This window comes from Antennarius striatus, chromosome 17 (assembly GCF_040054535.1).
Source record: "Antennarius striatus isolate MH-2024 chromosome 17, ASM4005453v1, whole genome shotgun sequence".
NCBI lineage: Eukaryota > Metazoa > Chordata > Actinopteri > Lophiiformes > Antennariidae > Antennarius > Antennarius striatus.
In genome coordinates, this window is record NC_090792.1 from 18,189,440 (window position 1) to 18,206,941 (window position 17,502).

General features: G+C 44.2%; 2 protein-coding genes and 2 long non-coding RNA genes across 7 annotated transcripts in view; 3 read left to right on the forward strand and 1 right to left on the reverse strand.

Moving 5' to 3' along the window:
- The window catches only part of LOC137611279 (ephrin-A2-like), a 52,075-nt gene extending 50,574 nt beyond the window's left edge, over positions 1–1,501 (forward strand). The window contains exons 5-6 of the mRNA XM_068339384.1: positions 1,223–1,243; positions 1,494–1,501. Of these exons, the coding sequence (XP_068195485.1) occupies positions 1,223–1,243; positions 1,494–1,501 (29 nt within the window). The remainder of the gene's footprint in view (positions 1–1,222; positions 1,244–1,493) is intronic.
- Positions 1,502–1,515: 14 nt separating this feature from the next.
- Positions 1,516–9,536, forward strand: LOC137610814 (synaptosomal-associated protein 23-like). 3 transcript variants are annotated; one of them, XM_068338664.1, is made up of 8 exons: positions 1,516–1,647; positions 5,087–5,201; positions 6,689–6,730; positions 6,848–6,896; positions 7,093–7,210; positions 8,232–8,411; positions 8,499–8,643; positions 9,024–9,536. In XM_068338664.1, the coding sequence occupies exons 2-8, from the start codon at positions 5,145–5,147 to the stop codon at positions 9,084–9,086; spliced, it is 654 nt and encodes a 217-aa protein (XP_068194765.1). In that variant the 5' UTR covers positions 1,516–1,647; positions 5,087–5,144; the 3' UTR covers positions 9,087–9,536. The 3 variants fall into 3 exon arrangements, with proteins under 3 accessions (XP_068194765.1, XP_068194764.1, XP_068194763.1); XM_068338663.1 differs by lacking the exon at positions 1,516–1,647 and adding an exon at positions 1,674–1,829; XM_068338662.1 differs by lacking the exon at positions 1,516–1,647 and adding an exon at positions 2,687–2,815.
- Positions 9,537–14,242: 4,706 nt separating this feature from the next.
- On the reverse strand, positions 14,243–16,146 carry LOC137610816 (uncharacterized). Of its 2 annotated transcripts, none has more exons than XR_011038548.1 (3): positions 16,014–16,146; positions 15,365–15,470; positions 14,243–14,827 (listed from the first exon to the last, which is right to left on the reverse strand). It is a non-coding gene; the product is annotated as an uncharacterized lncRNA (long non-coding RNA). The 2 variants fall into 2 exon arrangements; XR_011038549.1 differs by lacking the exon at positions 16,014–16,146 and adding an exon at positions 15,702–16,007.
- A 20-nt stretch (positions 16,147–16,166) lies between these two features.
- On the forward strand, positions 16,167–17,180 carry LOC137610815 (uncharacterized). The gene is made up of 3 exons (XR_011038547.1): positions 16,167–16,307; positions 16,383–16,453; positions 16,982–17,180. It is a non-coding gene; the product is annotated as an uncharacterized lncRNA (long non-coding RNA).
- The last annotated feature ends 322 nt before the right edge of the window (positions 17,181–17,502 follow it).

Sequence of the window (17,502 nt, forward strand, 5' to 3'; positions counted from 1 at the left end):
TCCTCCTGCTTCCTCTCCCTTCATCCCTTCTTCTGTTGTTTCCTTGCAGGATATAATCCCTTCTCTTCTCCAGGCTTTACTTCTCTCTCTCCTCTTATTCAACCAACTGGCATGATTTAGGAATTATGGAATTAGGGCAGCGCTCCCATCTCTATTAATGAGGAACGCCGTGATGAAAGAGCCTGATCCTGAACGTGCCATCTGCAGCCATTACTACCTCTTTTTATTCTCTCTTTCTCTCTCTCTCTCTTTGTCACACACACTCACATTACACCTCAGCTTTAATTACACAGGAAATTCTTCAAGCGCCGCTGGATGTGGCGTGAAATGGCTCTGCAGGAAAGTTAACTATGGACCACACACTCATGCGCAGAGACACACACGGGAGTCCAGATGGACCTGTGTTATTGCTGAATAATGCATAATGTGTAGACTCTATAAAAGAAACATGGGCTAGAGGGATGCGTTCAGGGCCTTTTGGTAAGGGTCGCTCTGGAGATGACAGAAAACACAGAGGGCTGTTGGGGTCGTTCACAGCTGGAAAAAAAGGGAAAGTAAATGTTCTTGGTGACGTCATTACAACGTATAGGCAAGTGAAACTAAGTGTAAACAATTAAATAACCACATGACATCATGTAATTTTAATGCTTTATATCGGTTAATTCTGAAAAATTTCCTCTTACGATATTTTCAAAGTTGCTGCTATGACTAAAAAATAATGACTAAAATAATGACTAAAAAATAATGACTAAAAATGACTAAAAATATGACAGTTTAAGTAGTGAAATGTGATGATAAATATCTTATAATAACATAACCAAGCATGATCTGTTGCAGGTGACCCGGAAAAGAAAACCCGTCTGATATTTTAGTGTCACATTATTATTAATATTTATTCATTTATTTATTTATTTATTTATTTATTTCTGTGTCTTTCTGTGACCTTGACATTTGTGGACAAATACGGAGCAGATTCAGAGCTAAAGAAACGTCCAGCAGTGTGTTCACGCGTGGGGGGGAGAGGGGGAGTCCTGGGTGAGAGGAAATGCTGCTCTCATGTGGGGAAACTGAGCAGCGCCTCGTTTCCTCGGGAGTCACATGACGGGACATGCGCTCCGTCATGTGCTGCATTCAGGGACGTAAAGAAAACTCCTACTTACATTAGAGTCCCTTGAAATACTCGAAACTAAATATTTTTTAAAAAGTTAGTTGAATGTTACAGCAACAGTATTAAGTGTTTCAAGTTTTTATGTTTGCTTTAGAATTTATTTTTTAAAATCTGACTCTCAAAAGAATATAAAATCGCATTTACCCCCACCTCTTTTATATGCTGTGACATAAAAGTAAATTACACACATTTAAAACTAGTGCAATCACAATTTGGTGAATTAAAATATATCTTCAAGTAATATAAATTATTAAACATGCCAGTTTTTAAATTTGCCTTCTAATATTTGTCACTGGAGGTTTTTTTTCTGATGGATGTGCTTTAGAGTTTTGATCTTTCCGTCAACACGGAAACGCACCACCCAAGAGTCTCCGGACGCCCTAACGGCGGAGTTTGTGAAGGAATCCAGAAGTTACCGGAGGGTTAATAAACCGACCAAGAGGAGGAGAGAACATTTGTAAAAGGGAGGAGGGTTAACTGTAAGTACTGACACCTTAGATAAACACCCACCTCTACCTGTGGAGCTGTTTACCTGCTGGCAGAGCCGTTTGAAAGCTGGTAGCTAGTTGACGCAGAGCGGAACTAGCTAACCAGCAAGCTAGCATAACTTTAGCAGAACTTTCTCCGGGACTTTCCTCTTTTGATAAAAGCTTCTCACGATGTAAGTCAACTTTATTTGACTTTTTCATAACTTACTTAAACTCTTTCAGTAAATTTAACAGTTTTATTTCAGGTGGAATCAGGTGTTTTGGGCGGGGGTGGGTGAACAGTTTTTCCCATTTTAGCCTGACGTGTTTTTGATGAGGTTCGTCCAGGTCTGGTGCGTTCAGGTACCATCGGAACACCGTGAACTCAATCCAATCGATAGGTCTCCTTTGAATAATGATGTTTTTATCCTACTAGAGGATCACGTAGTGAAGATCTGAGGCCCAATAGTCATTTGTAATTACTTAAACCTTAATCTATAGTATTGTTCTAGATTTATAGATAAAAGTTGATTGATTGATTGATATCCTAACCTTCTGATCATGGGTTCTGACTGGAGTACCAGCTGTTTGCATCCAGGTCACAGCCTGGACCTTTGACCTCTTGGTTTGATTGTCAGTCAGATTTTTATTTAACCTCCTTGGGTTTAGATGTCAGCCAAGCAACACGATAGAAAGTTATTGGAAGAAAAAAAAGTCTCCAGGAAGGAGAATATTGATTTATGCATGATGATAACAACAGAGCTGAAACAGTATGTAATCTGTAAGGTTCATGGCGCCTTCCTTCTGTCATCCCCGATCCACCCTGATTCTTTCTCACTGGAGATTTATTGATCTCTATCAATGACCAAAACAAACCCGTCACATTTAGACGAGTGCTTGGAGTTCATTTCAAGGCCCACCTCCCAGCTATTTTACATAGATATCTGTTTTAAACAGACCTCCGCCTCCTCGCAGGAGGTACACCTGAAGTCATCTCTTTAAAGAGGACACGCTGCCTCCGTATGTTGAAGAAGATCGAGGAGGATACGGTTAGAATAGCGTCGGTTTGCTGTGTGTCAGATCTGGAGGAACAGGTTTGGGTAGAGGAACCAGAATTTCCCCCGTAGGAGCTTTTGTGCCACTTGTTGTTGGTGCTGTGAGGAAACGGCAACATGAGCAGGTACGTCTTTTGTGCTCCTGTAATTATTCCTCTCGCTGCGGGTTGTTGAAGTTTCTGAAGACGGAACACAAACTCTATTTTCTCTGTGTGGTTAATATGAAGCAACGCTTCTGCGTTCATCTCCTCGGTTAACACCCCTACGCTGGAGAAAACGCCTTAAAGGGCGGCCTAAAGTTGTCTCCTGAAGCGACTTTATGCAGGACTGAACGCGTGAACGCAGGTGGAAACACAACTTCCTCCTCTTCTGCAGAGTCGACCTTTAACTCGTCTGCTGTTTCCTGCCTTTTTTTTTATTCCTCAGGATATTTCCTGCTGTAGGAAGTGTGTCTGGGACCTTTAAAGGAAAATAAGTTGACAGGAAATGAATCAGATGACTGACGCAGTGTTTGGTTAATTCTCTGGAGTCGGATGGTAGATGGTTTTGTTGTCAAGATATCAACGGGCATTGATCATCAACAAAAGATCAATGATACGCACGATTATCTTTTTGTCATGACAAAATATTTCTTGTATTTTTACCTGCGGTTGAAGGTATTTCAGTGTTATCAGCACATGGAGGACGTATCAAAGCTACAGGCTCTTTACAAACGTTTTTTTAGCTCACTGACCATGATGTCATGTGATCCGTGGCTCCCATGACGTCAGCCGTTTGAATACAACACACTTCCGACGCTCGGATCAGGATTTGTTTGGATTCGCTTAGGCTTTATGTAAAGTAGAGGCGGTCATGTGACCTGAGTCCATCTCTTACCTGTGAAACCTCGCCTGTCTGAAGCCCCTCCCATCCTGAACGGACAGAGAAGAAACCCAGTCTGCAGCTGGTTCCCAGTCTGATGCTGGTTCCCAGACCCAGATTATGAAACCTAGTTAATCTGAATGCTGAGTCTCACCTGACTAAAGTCACATGACTACCTGAGCCTTTAAAGCTGAAGCAGCAGTTTAGTTCTTTCACCCCAGTTATCTTTTAACCAGCAGCCTGCTGGTTCTCTACCGGTGATAATGTGAGATCATACTCAGCTTCCTTCAGAGTGTGTTTGTAATTATTTTGTCGCGCCAGCTGCAGGTGATCCATAAGAACGTCCATCCATCCATTTTTTTCCAACTTACATGACAAACATGTTTAAGGAAAATAGAAACGGTTCAGTTCATGATCCCAGTAAGACTGTCGTGTAGTGATGTTAATGTGAGGCTCTGGAATCATTTGGATTTTAATGATTCTAATTCTGTTTTTGTGGTTCCCGTTCTTTTGATGTTCTTTTGAGTCAAAACTGGTCAAATGATGATTTCACATGGGAAAAGAAAATATTTAAACTTCTATGTAAACCAGGTGATCTGACACCTCCACCTGCACTGTGCCGGTTCTGCTTCACCTGCTAAACCTCCGTCCTCCTCCGTGTTGTGTTCCTTCACATAGATGCAAAGTTTATCATGACATCGTCGCTGGTTTTAGCGTCTGATGGACTTTTTTGTGAACCTCAGTGATGGTTTTATGTCCTCCTTTGCATTCCTGCAGCTCAGCCTGAACAAACAGGAAGCATCACATCAGATGCTTTCTTCATTTCTGCTTCCTGTACCAGCATGTGTTCATACTAAAGCAGCAAAAGAGGCTGATTTAACACACACACACACACACACACACACACACACACACACACACACACACACACACACACACACACACACACACACACACACACACACTTTAACTGAGTCATACAGCGATGATGACATTCAGGAAAATGTTAGGTGCTTAATGATGTTTAACATTAACTAAAACCAGCCTCCCTGAGATGCTGATAGAATAAAACCGCGGAATTCTGGTTGTTTCTTTCAGACAAATCCATTCATTTAAAATAAAGTCTGTGTAATTTAAAGTCTGAAGAGTCTTAATTGATTCTGCGGCTGAAGCATATTAAATCCATTTTGTTTGAGATGGAGTAAATTAAACAAAGCTCAGCTGGTCGGAGCGTCTAAGTGTCCCTCAGTGGACGGCGATGCTTATCGAGGAGAACTTGTGGAGTTTTATTAGAGTGTTATCGCCTCCCTGAGCTCCACACAGTCTGTAATCGACTTTCATCCCATAGTTTAACCCTCTGCTGGCCAGTCTGTGCGTTAGCGTTCATCCCGCTAATGATGCTTTAGCTTCAGCAGCAGATAAAATCAGCTGGCGTGTGGTTTCTCTCTTCTGTTAACATCAGTGATGATGTCATGAACCTGTTGGTGGTTCTGTGATGTCATCAAGTGACTTTTACTTTCTGCCCCTCATTCAAGGCCGCAGAAGATCGAGGTCAAAACCAAGGGGGGAGCCTCCAATCAGGACAGCGTGAACATGGAAGAGATGTCGACGGAGCAGATCGCCATGAGGGCCAACCAGGTCACGGATGAGGTGAGACGGACGATAGAAATATTTTGTTTTTTGAAATGTTTGACATCCAGGATTCATTTGAACTCCAGGTATGACATCATCTGTAAACAGGCTGGAGCATGCCTTTAGGTCAGACACACACACACACACACACACACACAAACACACACACACACTCATTACATAAGTAATGAGGAAAGTTACTCTATGATTCTAAACCACAAATAAAATAAAGTCGGTCAAAAACTGCACAACCTGAAGTCTTAAAGTAACTCAGACATTTAGCTCATTTTCCTTACGCTAACTATCCCGCTAAAGTTAGCTGTTAGCTCCTCTAAGCAGACAAACTGTAAATGATTGGAACTGGTTAAAAAGAGACGCTAAGATAAGCTAACCACATGAAGGCTTTGTGCTGCTGTACATGTTGCTAAACTTGTGTGTGTGTGTGTGTGTGTGTGTGTGTGTGTGTGTGTGTGTGTGTGTGTGTGTGTGTGTGTGTGTGTGTGTGTGTGTGTGTGTGTGTGTGTTGGCATTAATCAAACGTTAATCCCTCTTCAGTCTAGAAGTAGAAGAGTGTAATTACGGAGGCATTAACAGGAGGGGCGTTCGGCTTTACGTCTAGTTGAGTTCCTCCGTGCCATCGGCTGCATCGAAGCCCCTTGTTACCTAGGAAACAATAGTTTAATCAGCTGGTATGATGATCCATGAGAGCCAAAACGGAGGCGGAACATTTTACTGTATCTTCTCTTGCTTGAGGTAGCAGCTCACAGAAAGGCCGGTGATTGGGCGGCTCCATCGGGTAAAGCCACCAATCAGAGCGTCTCCTTCAGGTGTGAGGGGCTAGCTCCAGAGCGCCGGCTGTGTGTCACCGGAATGTGATAAGGAAATACTGGTACCTGAGTTATCTGATCAGTTCTCAGCTGAAGAATGAGCCTTGTGTTGTTATTCATGTGTGGTAGAATTAATAAAAAACACCAAGGAGGTGTTCAGGAGGTTCTCCTACCTAAGCCTACCTCACCTGAGGTAGAGGAGGCTGGAAATTTTAGCAGAAAAACTTAATTCATGTTTCTTTATCCTAAAGCGAGGATCATTTTCCAGCCAATCGATGTTGATGATCTGGCTCGGCCAATAGAAACACGGCTGATCCCACCATCGTCTTTAGAATGAAACCCCCCCAGTGAGGAGCAGGTAGCGGTAGACACCCCCTCTGTCCTATATCTATTAATAGACAGGAAGGTGAAACTCACCTGACCCGACGGCATTCCTCTCTGTGTGCGTTCACGCTCACGTGTTTTAGTCTGGAGACGTTTTTGTCTGGAGACTCGTGTCGTTCAGGTCGTGTGAAGCCGAGGCTCGAATCCACGAGAGGCGAGTAGAACCCAGTGTCAAACTGGAACGTAAAAGTTGATAAAGACGCAATATGAACACAGAGCGTCTGGTTAAATTGGTCAAAACATCACCAATCAGATCATGTTTGACTCATACCTTCTTGTCGTTTCCTCCTGCAGTCGCTGGAGAGCACACGACGGATGCTGCAGCTGGCGGAGGAGGTGAGTCGTCGATCGTCACGCGTGTAGCTGAACACGCTTCCTGGATGTGGATGAGAGGAACCTCATCTCAGCGATGGGTCCAGAGCATCCCTCATGAAAGGTTTTCTTTGTCTCCAGAGCCGACAGACGGGCGTCAACACCATGGTGATGCTGGACCAGCAGGGAGGTAAACAACAACAACAACAAACACACCGGTTCTCACCTCTAAACACACGTTTTGATTCTTAGAGTTGTAGTTTTGATTTAAAGCTGAACAAGTTCTAAAGCCAGATGAACACAGGCGATAAAAATAAAAGACAAGTGATCCCAGACGGTGATGTTGAACCCGAACACGCGTGACGTTCTCCTTGTCCGTGTTCCAGAGCAGCTGAAGCGTGTGGAGGAGGGGATGGACCAGATCAACCAGGACATGAGGCAGGCGGAGAAGAACCTGACGGACCTGTCCAAGTGCTGCGGCCTCTGCGTCTGCCCCTGTGACAGGTAGGCCCACACACAGCTGATGCTGAAGGCTCTGCTCTGATTGGTCCATTCATTAAAAGGTGTTTTTTGGCGGTTTACACCTTGAAAAGTAAATCGGATCTACTACTAAACTACTTTTCCTACGTCGTGCTTCTCTAAAAAATGAAGCATAATTCATAACTTCTTGAGAAACTTTGTTTTTTGATCTGAGTTTTGCAGTTATTCTGCTTCCAGGAAAGTAATAGAGACAACGGTAATTCTTTATTGGAGCATTTTTGTATTTTTCAGCTATTTGTGCAGCTGGGACTCATTAAATCATGAAAACAGGAGCCGTGTTATAAATTATCTGGTTGTTTGATTAAAAATTCTTCTCTGATGCTGCTGACAGAAGTTAAATGTAGGTTTTTTTTAAAAACTTTTGGATGAATTCAGCGACACATTTTCCTCCATCTGCTACAAACAAAGCTTTTTAAATTCTCCACCATCCCTGCCACGGTTCCTTCGCCATAGCAACAGCAGCCCATGTTCGCGGGTAATTCGGCGATGCCAAACTCACAGAGACTTCCCAGAAACATAAGAGCCGAGTCGTTGTTTGGTCTCAGCAGAAACGCCGAGGACTGAATTTAAAAACGGTTCACGCGGGTGTGAACAGTTGGACGGCTCGTCTCTTTTTGTGTCGCGGCGGCTTCACACAAACTCGGCATGAATTTGTCATAAAAGTGTGAAATGTGGAGATAAAAATTCAGACGTGTGGTCAGAAGAGTCGATGCTGGACGTTTGTGATGAGACGTGAAGCGAAACGTAGAGGGTTAAAGGTAAAACGTAGAGGGTTAAAGGTAAAACGTAGAGGGTTAAAGGTAAAACGTAGAGGGTTAAAGGTAAAACGTAGAGGGTTAAAGGTAAAACGTGTCTTTATTGATCTCTCCCGCTGCTTTCTGGAGGCGGGGCTCTGGTTACCATGGAATCAGGTAGGGGTATGTTTGATGCTGCTGTGTCTCCGCCTTCCTGGTTTCCTTCTCCTCACTTCCTGTTTGTCGTCTAGAGTGTCGTCCATCGAACACGACTCCCGATACAAGCGCACCTGGGGCATCAGAGGAGGCGAGGGCGAAACCGACTCCACCGGATCGAAAGTGGTCTCCAGGCAACCGTCAGCCGTCCGTAACGGGCAGGCCGCTCAGGTGAACGTCGCCGCCGCCGCCCCCAGCGGCCCCTACATCAAGAGGTGAGGTCTCCTGTTTCATCATCGGCGGCGGATGAAGCGTAGCAGCCAGACGTTTGTCTCGTCTGACCCCGCCTCCCCCTCCTCCAGGGTGACCCATGACGCTCGTGAGGACGAGATGGAGGAGAATCTGGAAGCGGTGGGCAGCGTCATCGGGAACCTGAAGACGATGGCGGTGGACATGGGCTCAGAGATCGACAAGCAGAACAAACAGATCGACAACATCACCGCCAAGGTGAGACGCGGACGCCGGGAACGTCCACCAGTGCTGACCACACTGGTCAGACTGGTTCCCAGTCACATGGACACAAACTGGATGGAACGGAAATGTCTCATCAGTATCTGGTTGATGTTTAGAGCCTGATAATGACGTCATCTGGTTGATCTCATTTGGTTATGAGTGGAGAAATCAATTCAAACATGCTAACTTTAGCTGGAGCTGCTGCAGACATGCTAACTTAAGTTGGAGTTGCTGCAGAAATACTAATAGCTAGAGTGGCTACAGACATGCTAACGTTACCATGAGCTGCTGCAGACACACTAACTTTAGCTGTAGTGACCCTGACTCTGATTGGTTGTATTTCATCCTCTGTCTCTGCTGCTTCTGTCTTTCAGGCGGATATGAATAAAGTTCGCATCGAAGAAGCAAACGTGAGAGCCAACAAGCTCATCCAGTAAACCAGGAAGTCCAGTTTCATCCATCAGCCTCTGCCCACACACACACACACACATATACATACACACACACACACTCTTTGCTAGCATCGTGCCTTCACTGCATCAGGATGTGAGGAGTTAACCCTTTCTGAAGTTGCTGGACTGGAGAAGCTTCACCAAAGAGGAGGTGACGACGGCCGATCAGTGCCGTCTGAAACCAAACAGGCCGTCTTCTGTCGAGATGTCAGGAAAACAGCTCCGCTGCTCTTCTCTCTTCTTTCTTCGTTTAGTGACGTACAGAACGGTTAGCCAGCGTTGGTACTGTCTGTCTACGTCTCGTCCAATCATCCAACGCGTCTTCCTGTGATTGGTTCAATATGTAATTAACTTTATTTTATTGTGCGATGACATCCTTATTTAATTACTCCTTATCCAGCAGAAATGACTTGTGAATAAAGTTTTTTGTTAGTACTTTTTTCTCATTTCATTTATGCCGTTTCTCATGTCGAAGGTGGAGGTGGACCGCTTTGTTAACGGCTTCATATCCACCAATCAGCTCCTCCGCTGGAGGAGAGAAAATAAGATAAATGAATCTAAATAGGTAGTCCCCTCAATATTCTAATAGTTTGATCCCAGACTTGCGTTTTTGTTTTGTTTTTTCATTTATTGGGTTTTAAAAAACGTGACTTTTATCTGGTAACAACAGAAGAAAATCGTTTTCATAAAATGCCGTCATCCGGGTTTGTTTGCAGACGTTAGTTTGAGAGACGCTCTAAAAGGTTTTGTGGCAAATCTTTCCAAATTATTAGTATATTTAGGACTCAAACATCATTTAATCAGTTTGAGGAAAAACGATTAAATTATAAAAACTATTTCTAACACATGCATGTTGTGTTTGGGGTCAAACTCTCCTGTTGGAATTTAAAGCGCTTAAATCCCTGAACGCCTCCAGCCGCCCAGAGGTCAGCGTTTCACAGCGGGGTCAGGATTATACATGTGTGGAACTCGTTGTTGTGAAGCCAGTTCCGCCTCCGGCCAGCTGGTCCAGGTCCAGTCGCCTCCAGGCTTCATCCTGGAATCATCCTGGAATCATCCTGGAATCATTGAATGTGTTTCCAGTTTCCTGCGCCGCTAATGTTGGATCTTTGTCCTCATCGTCAGTCGATCCTGAAGGATCGGGGACCGTTAGTTTCACCAGGTTGTGTTGTAACAGCCGCTGAGTTGCGTCTTTGCTGCCACAATAAGACGATAATGTGGAGGTGGAAATGTTTAGCATGGGGGGGGGGGTTAGTAACGAGTCTGTTTGTTGACAGAATGTAAATCCAACTCTTTGTGTTCATGTCTGAGATTAGCTTTGGACCAACAAAGTCAAGCATGTCAGTTGTTTTATGTCTGTAATCAATAAATCTATTTTAAAATAATGTTTGTATTGTTGTAAACCTTTGACTCCCCATTACATAAAAAACTTTTTCAGTTTTACATGTAATTATCTTTTTCCCATGACCTAGCCAGTTGAAAATGGATAGATGAATGGATTTTTTTATCTTCAACAAATTAGAACTCTAGAATTGTAACGAGATTTTTTTTTTTTTTTTAGGATTTTGGATGTTAAATGCCTCCATAACCACCAAGAAAATTCTAAAGTCACTTATTACGAATTTTATCAAGTTTTCCTGTTTTTTTGCATCTATATTTTATTTCTCCAGAATTTTCCATCCATTTTTCCATTGCTTTAGATGTCAATAATGTCATAAATCACCACTTATGTACACAGAAATTACATAAATTACAAACACGATTTCAAATAGCTGAATATAAATATTTACATTGTTGACTGACGCGTCCTCCTCCCGACTTTTCTCCTTTATCGTTTGAGTTGCGCAAAAAGTGCTTTTACGCGCATGGGAAGCGCAGTTCTTCTCCAGTCCCAGTTTATTCTGATCAGAACCCGCTCGTCTGTCTCTCCCGCGTGTGAAACCGGAACCAGCAGCTCGTTCTGATCCATCAGGACTAGAATCTATAGAGACCAAACCCAAAAAGGGTCCAGAATGTTCTGCTGACGCCTCGTCCAGGTGGGAAGTGTGGAGGAAACGGAAACCAGGAAATGACATGAATCAACTTACTATTGAACAATATTAAAATATTAAACTTTATTAAACCCCAGAGGTGAAGTTATTTTTTCAGTGTTTACAAAAGGACTCACCTGATTGGTGACTACCTGGACTCCTGACCACGCCTCCTCTGCTGCCACCTGTTAACCAGATTGGAGCGTCAGGGGGTTTCCGGATTCCAGTACCAAACCTAATGATGACGTCAGATCTGCGCTGTTTTCTTGAGTCGATCCCGCGTTATATTAAGAGTGAAGGGCTTTAAAAGAGTGACATCACTGTGGTCACGAAACTCAACGATTCAGGAGGTTTGGCGGTTTCCAGCCGCAGCTCTGGTTGTGTTGTTTCCTGTTTCATCTCTCCTCTCCTACGGCCTGGGTGTGCCCGGTTGCTCGGCTCTGATTGGTGCATCTCTGGACTCCTGGCCACGCCCTCCCTGAAGAGGTCTGTTCAGCTAATTGGTGGATACCTGGACTATCACAAAGGCCCCATCAAAGTTTTCCGTGGAGTTCTCCAGGGAGAGGAGGAAACTTCTGGATGAAGACTCTGATTTTAATGAGTTGGTTTTTAAAAGTTCTTTCCTGAACGTACTGTGGTGTCCACAATCTCCCGTTTGTTTCTTGTGCCGCGCAAAGAGCGGATCCGTCGTTTTTTCCGGTTCTGAGTGGAGCTGTCTCATAGGTCGTGGTGCCTTCTGTGTGTTATTTCTCCAGCACACTGCAGTCAGTGTTTTAAATCCAGTTTTTAAATCCAGTTTGTTGAGCCAGATGTTAAAGTGTGAACGTCCAGTCCTCACCATCCCGAGTCTCAGGGCGCGTTTCTGGCTCTGCGCTCTCGGCCACATCCTACGGTCCGGATGACGTCAGTGAGTGCGTCTATGATACTGGTGACGTCATTAGTACTCTTTTTGTGTCACATAAATATGTTGAAAAAGGAAAAAGTCCCGAAAACAACCCGAAACACCCGAATCTGACGTGCGTCACGATCAGCCCGAAACAACCGTTACGCACGTCCGTCAGTGACGTTTCGTCGCGCACCCCCGTCACACAGCGTGACACTGATGTTGGTACCGTGTAAATCCCACTAAGCGTGAACTAATGAAGACGGACGTGGGTTGGCCACACAGCTACAGCTCCTGGAGTTCCGCTGATCTTTTGGAAATTAAATCTGAATTAGGAAAAGCTGAAGGAGGTATAACCGGTGGACCCAAAGAACCTCGGGTCCACTTCTTTCCCAGTCACTGTATAACAACTTAACCTTGATCCGTCACGTTCTTAATACGCTCAAGGGGTTCTTTTATCGGATGAAAGTCCAAATTCTTTTATCAGGATGTATTTGGAATAGTAATAATAACGACCGAACACCACCGGCGTTACGCGCACCGCTGCGCGCAACGACGTCATCGTTTCAGGACGCGACTAAAATGCCGCCGCCTCGGGATTGTTCACCAGTGGGGAGAAAAAATGACCAAAGAATATATAATCCACAAGAAGTTTTGGCAAAGAAACACCCACACACGCTGGAAGGAAGGTTTTTCTGTAAGTCCATTGAATTTCTCAGTAGCCGCGGGTTTCTTCTTGGAGCTACGTGATGCCTGATTTCCTCCTCTCTCCTTCTCTCACCTGGGTGTCTCCTTATTAATGAAGCTTTTGATCCACACCCCCCATAGGTGCGTCTGGACAACTGGAAATTAGTCCATCCTTACTAATTACAATATAAAACATTACCGTTAAAATACAGTAAATGTTTTCCTGGTGGTACAAAATGTCCAGGTGGGAAGTGTGGAGGAAAACCAGGAAATGAAGTGAATCAATTTCATTAAACTATTAAAGGTCCCATATTATGTATTTTTAACTTAATGTCATTCAGCTGCCAGATGTCCAACTAGACTGTATTCCAAATATTCTGACCTAAAGTGATCTGTGGTCCTAAATATCAGCTTTTCAAAACCGCTCATCTGAGCTCCTCACAAAACGCTTCGTTTCAGGCCTCCGGCTGCAGTATGTTAATGAGCTCCGCTGGGCCACGCCTCCTTCACCTGGGCCACGCCCCTCTGACGTAGAGCGTTAGGCTAACGGGACACTGACCGGAATTACGTTTGTTAGCATTATGGCGTTTGGAGGACGTACATTTACGGCGTACATCTATGACCCTGAGTCGGACCCAGAAGAAACACCGACTGTGCGGCCGCAGCAGGATGTTTCTGAATGGTTAGTCCGTGTGAACGGTACTTAGTTGGTTCTGTGTTGTTTTGTTGTGTAACCTACGTCATCACAGGACGTTAGCATCGTCCGGTAGCTACTTTAGCTTCTACTCCCGCCTCTCATCACAGTAATAATGTCGTATGTCTTATTATGTGTTTAGTATGTGTACAGATGTGTTTACTGTTAAAAAGTTGCTGTATTTCTATAAGTGACAGTGAAGTCTGATGGTGGTTCTGATAGTTATTACCATGTGGCTAATGCTAGCTCCTGCTCACGGCTAAGTGACTTTATTTTTCCATCACATTGATTTAACCCGTTACTAAGCTGATCAATATTTGAGGCAGTCCTCTGTGACAAGACACACGGAGCTGACACCTGCTACCATCACACCAGGTTAATGGTGAAATGATGTAGCCATATTGCAGTGATGCCTTTATCTACTCTATTTTGAGGTGTCTTCACCTGTTGTACAGGTGTCCTCACCTGTTGTACAGGTGTTCCTGTGGACACTGAATGTATACCAACAGAAGCAGAAAACATCTGTTTTGGAGATACAAGTAGCAAGCTCACAGCTAAACCACAAAGTTATGTCTCTATGGTATTCGGCTACTTTTACAGCTGTAAATTTAAATGACCTTTACCATGTTTTTCACTGTAGGTTAGGAGCCGCCTGCAGGTTGATGAGGTTCTGTGCATGACTCAACATCCTGGGTTCCAGCCTGTGTGCCTAAACATGTACACCCTACAAAGGGCCGGTCACGTACTGAGGGCCGAGTGTGGCCCTTCACGTCTGAGACCAATACATCGGCAAGTCGTTCTTTGAAAAATGTCGGAATAAAAACTAGTTATGTCTTATTTTGCTTCATTAGACATTCCTTCATTAATGCAGTAACATGACATATATAGGTACAACAAAGTCTAATATATTGTATTTGCGATACCTTGATTTTTATCTTATTAATAGACATGTTGAACATTTTTTGGTATTCACAATCCATTTCTGTTGACATATACAAGCATTTATTTACATAAAACAATACATCCAATAATAATAGTGAGAACACACAGCCATCCTATCAGGAAATCAACAACAGTTGTGATACTCGGGATTGAAAACGTTGTGAAATAGTTTTGTGTCCTTTTTCTGTAGATGGTGCAGACATCTGGCCTATTGCCCCTTTGTTGGCTGGTGCTGGGGCTACTTAGGACGCAGAATCCAGGTTGTCATCCCAGCATGTGTGGTCCTGAAGACAAAGGGCACTACGCTGGATTCAGACTGAGTCTTGGTTGAACCTGGTCATGTAGCTGGCAATGACCTCCTCCTTGTCAGGACGCTCATACTGGGCAGACAGATTCTCGGGGAGAGGAATGGACAACATCTCATTTGTGTATGGCACAGGGTCCACCAAGACTTTGTCACATATGAGGTCCAACATGTCAGCTACAAAACCTGTTCAATAAAACACAAAGATAGATCTTTACTGTTATTGATATTGTTAGATTCATTTCTTTGTTTAGAAAAATTGTGTTCAAAAGACATCCTGGTACTTGTTACTGATTTATTTATTTGTATGGTTACTTTTCACTGTGTTTTGGTGCGAACAATTACCAACAGAATTTCAAAACATGTTTGTTTGAAATATTAAAATATTGCAACACTAACAGAAAGTTGGCCCTTTCTTGTGAGGTTTGACTCATTGTCCCTTCAAAAGCCTTTGGAACGTGGATCTTGTAGAGGGGTACACCAAACGTAACGAAATAAGGAGCCAAAACAATATATGACATACATGAATCTGTCTCAAAATGTTTTATACTAAAGTCTTCACTGACTGTCTTGCTGGAATATTCTAATACACAACACTTATTTTTTACTGAACTACTATCAACACATGTGCATTCACTAACACCTATAGACAACTATATTTAGAAAATTAGTGTATTTAACCATTTTTATTAAAACATTGTATGGAATATGACTTGTACATACCTTTACTTCAATAGTGGGAATGAAGAGTCCTGCAGGACAGCTGTGTACCAACAGGATGGGTGTCCACTGGGTCAGTTTGGCCCCCCACGTCCCTTGAAGCTGTGGGCTGAAAGGATGCACAAGGAAGAGGGACACTAATTTCAGGACACCAATGTTCTGATATTGGATAAGGAGGACAGACCTGTGTGTGTTGTCGCTATGACGACCAACAAACAATCGACTAACACGTGCGCACACACACAATACGAAACAAAGCACAACTCACTACTTAGCCTAGCATTAGCTGACTTTATTTATGCTGACAGATAATAGAAAAGAAAATATGAGACCAACTTACTGTGTGTTTTAGCTTTATACTGTAGTTCCAGCACGCACACACGTGTGGGAGTGCACGAACACACACACAATAAGCAAACGCGAAACAAAGGAGACCTCCTTACATAGCCTAGCATAGCATGACTTCATTCATGCTAACCGACAAAAAGAAAACAGATCAAATGTGAGCCCAACTCTGGTGCGTTGTACCTACAGTAGGTACTGTAGGTTTAGCACACACACGTTGTACCTACAGTAGGTACTGTAGGTTTAGCACACACACGTTGTACCTACAGTAGGTACTGTAGGTTTAGCACACACACGTTGTACCTACATGTAGCCAGAGGCTATTTCCCTCCCTGTCACTGTTTGGCACTGTGCCAGCCTTTTACGCACAGCTGTGGCGCACTGATGGGGGGGCGGTGCTACGCACACCGTTATATTCAGGTGCGTGCGGTCGCGCCCGCTCTCTCCTGCTCCTCATGCGCTCCCGTGGTGTTTGTGGCTCAGCGTGGCCGCAAATTGTTTGGCGTGGCATCGGCAGCTCAGTTTCCCCAGACGGCTTCCCATTTGGGTGGTGTGAACCTGTCGTGTGGTCGCCACCTAGGTACCCAACCGTCTCGCCCAGGTAAGCACCCTGCCATCTTTTCCTCCTGTGGGTGCGTAATGCGCACTGTGGTGACACGATCTCCACCTGTTCCAGTGTGGCTGGCTGTCGGGGGCCGAGGGAGAGGGGCTGTGCGTCTCAGTGCGTCTGTCTACCTGCCCGCTCTGGTATGTTAGTTTGCGCTTTGTCCGCCTTCGTTTGCTGTGTTTCCACGCACCAGCTCATTAACATCTGTGTAAATCCCAGGCTGTGTACCCCAGGCGTGTTTGAGACGCACATCCTCCCGTTGCCTGGGGTGTGCTGTGCTTGCGGCGCGCTGGCCATTACAGGACACCACGGACCACTACTCCTTGGGCCACGCTGCTACCCTGGCTCTTCTCATTAGCCCTGGCCCTTTTATAATGGCTTAGTCTTGGCCCTTTTATACTGGTTTTATTTCATACTGGCCCTCTTAACCATTTTGTTGAAGTATGGCACATTTGATTTTGGATTATTTGGCTCTTTGAGTTTCCTTTTGTTCTTCATTTGGCTCTTTATTTTGGTTCTGTTCTTATTTTGGTTAATTCATTGTTACATTTTGTTATTTACCATTAGTTTATTGAATTAGTTTGTATATATAAATCATGTGAATTATCATTTAGTCCACACCAGTTTGTGCTGTTCTGTTGTGTTAATTGTTTTTCCTTTTCTGTTAGGTGCTGCGGGCTGACAGCGGCAGTTTTATCCTTGGTGGTGACGCGTTCTTCACGATCCCTTTTTTTGGTTTGAGTGTGTGCAGTGTCACTGGGTGATTCGTTTGATTTTGGTTGTCCCTGCCGCTTGGTAGGCCTGGAGCCCCAGCCCTTATTTCCTTTTGACCCCAGTGCTCACCCTATAGTACGGCATAACTGGTGTGTGCCACATATTGTATTATTTTAATTCTTTTGTTAATAAAAATCTGTTTTAATGGAAAACAGTCTCGCCCCAGTGGTATAACGGACCTGTGTGATCAATCTGAGTTTAGGATTTCCTGGGGTGCAATTCCCCAGGTGGCGTTGTCGACTCAATTCCGGTATTCCTCACCACCCCATACTCCGCTCACGCCACATACAGTAGGTACTGTAGGTTTAGCACACACACGTTGTACCTACAGTAGGTACTGTAGGTTTAGCACACACACGTTGTGCCTACAGTAGTTTACCAGACTGTAGGAGTTGGTCGGGTTAGGGAGGACCAC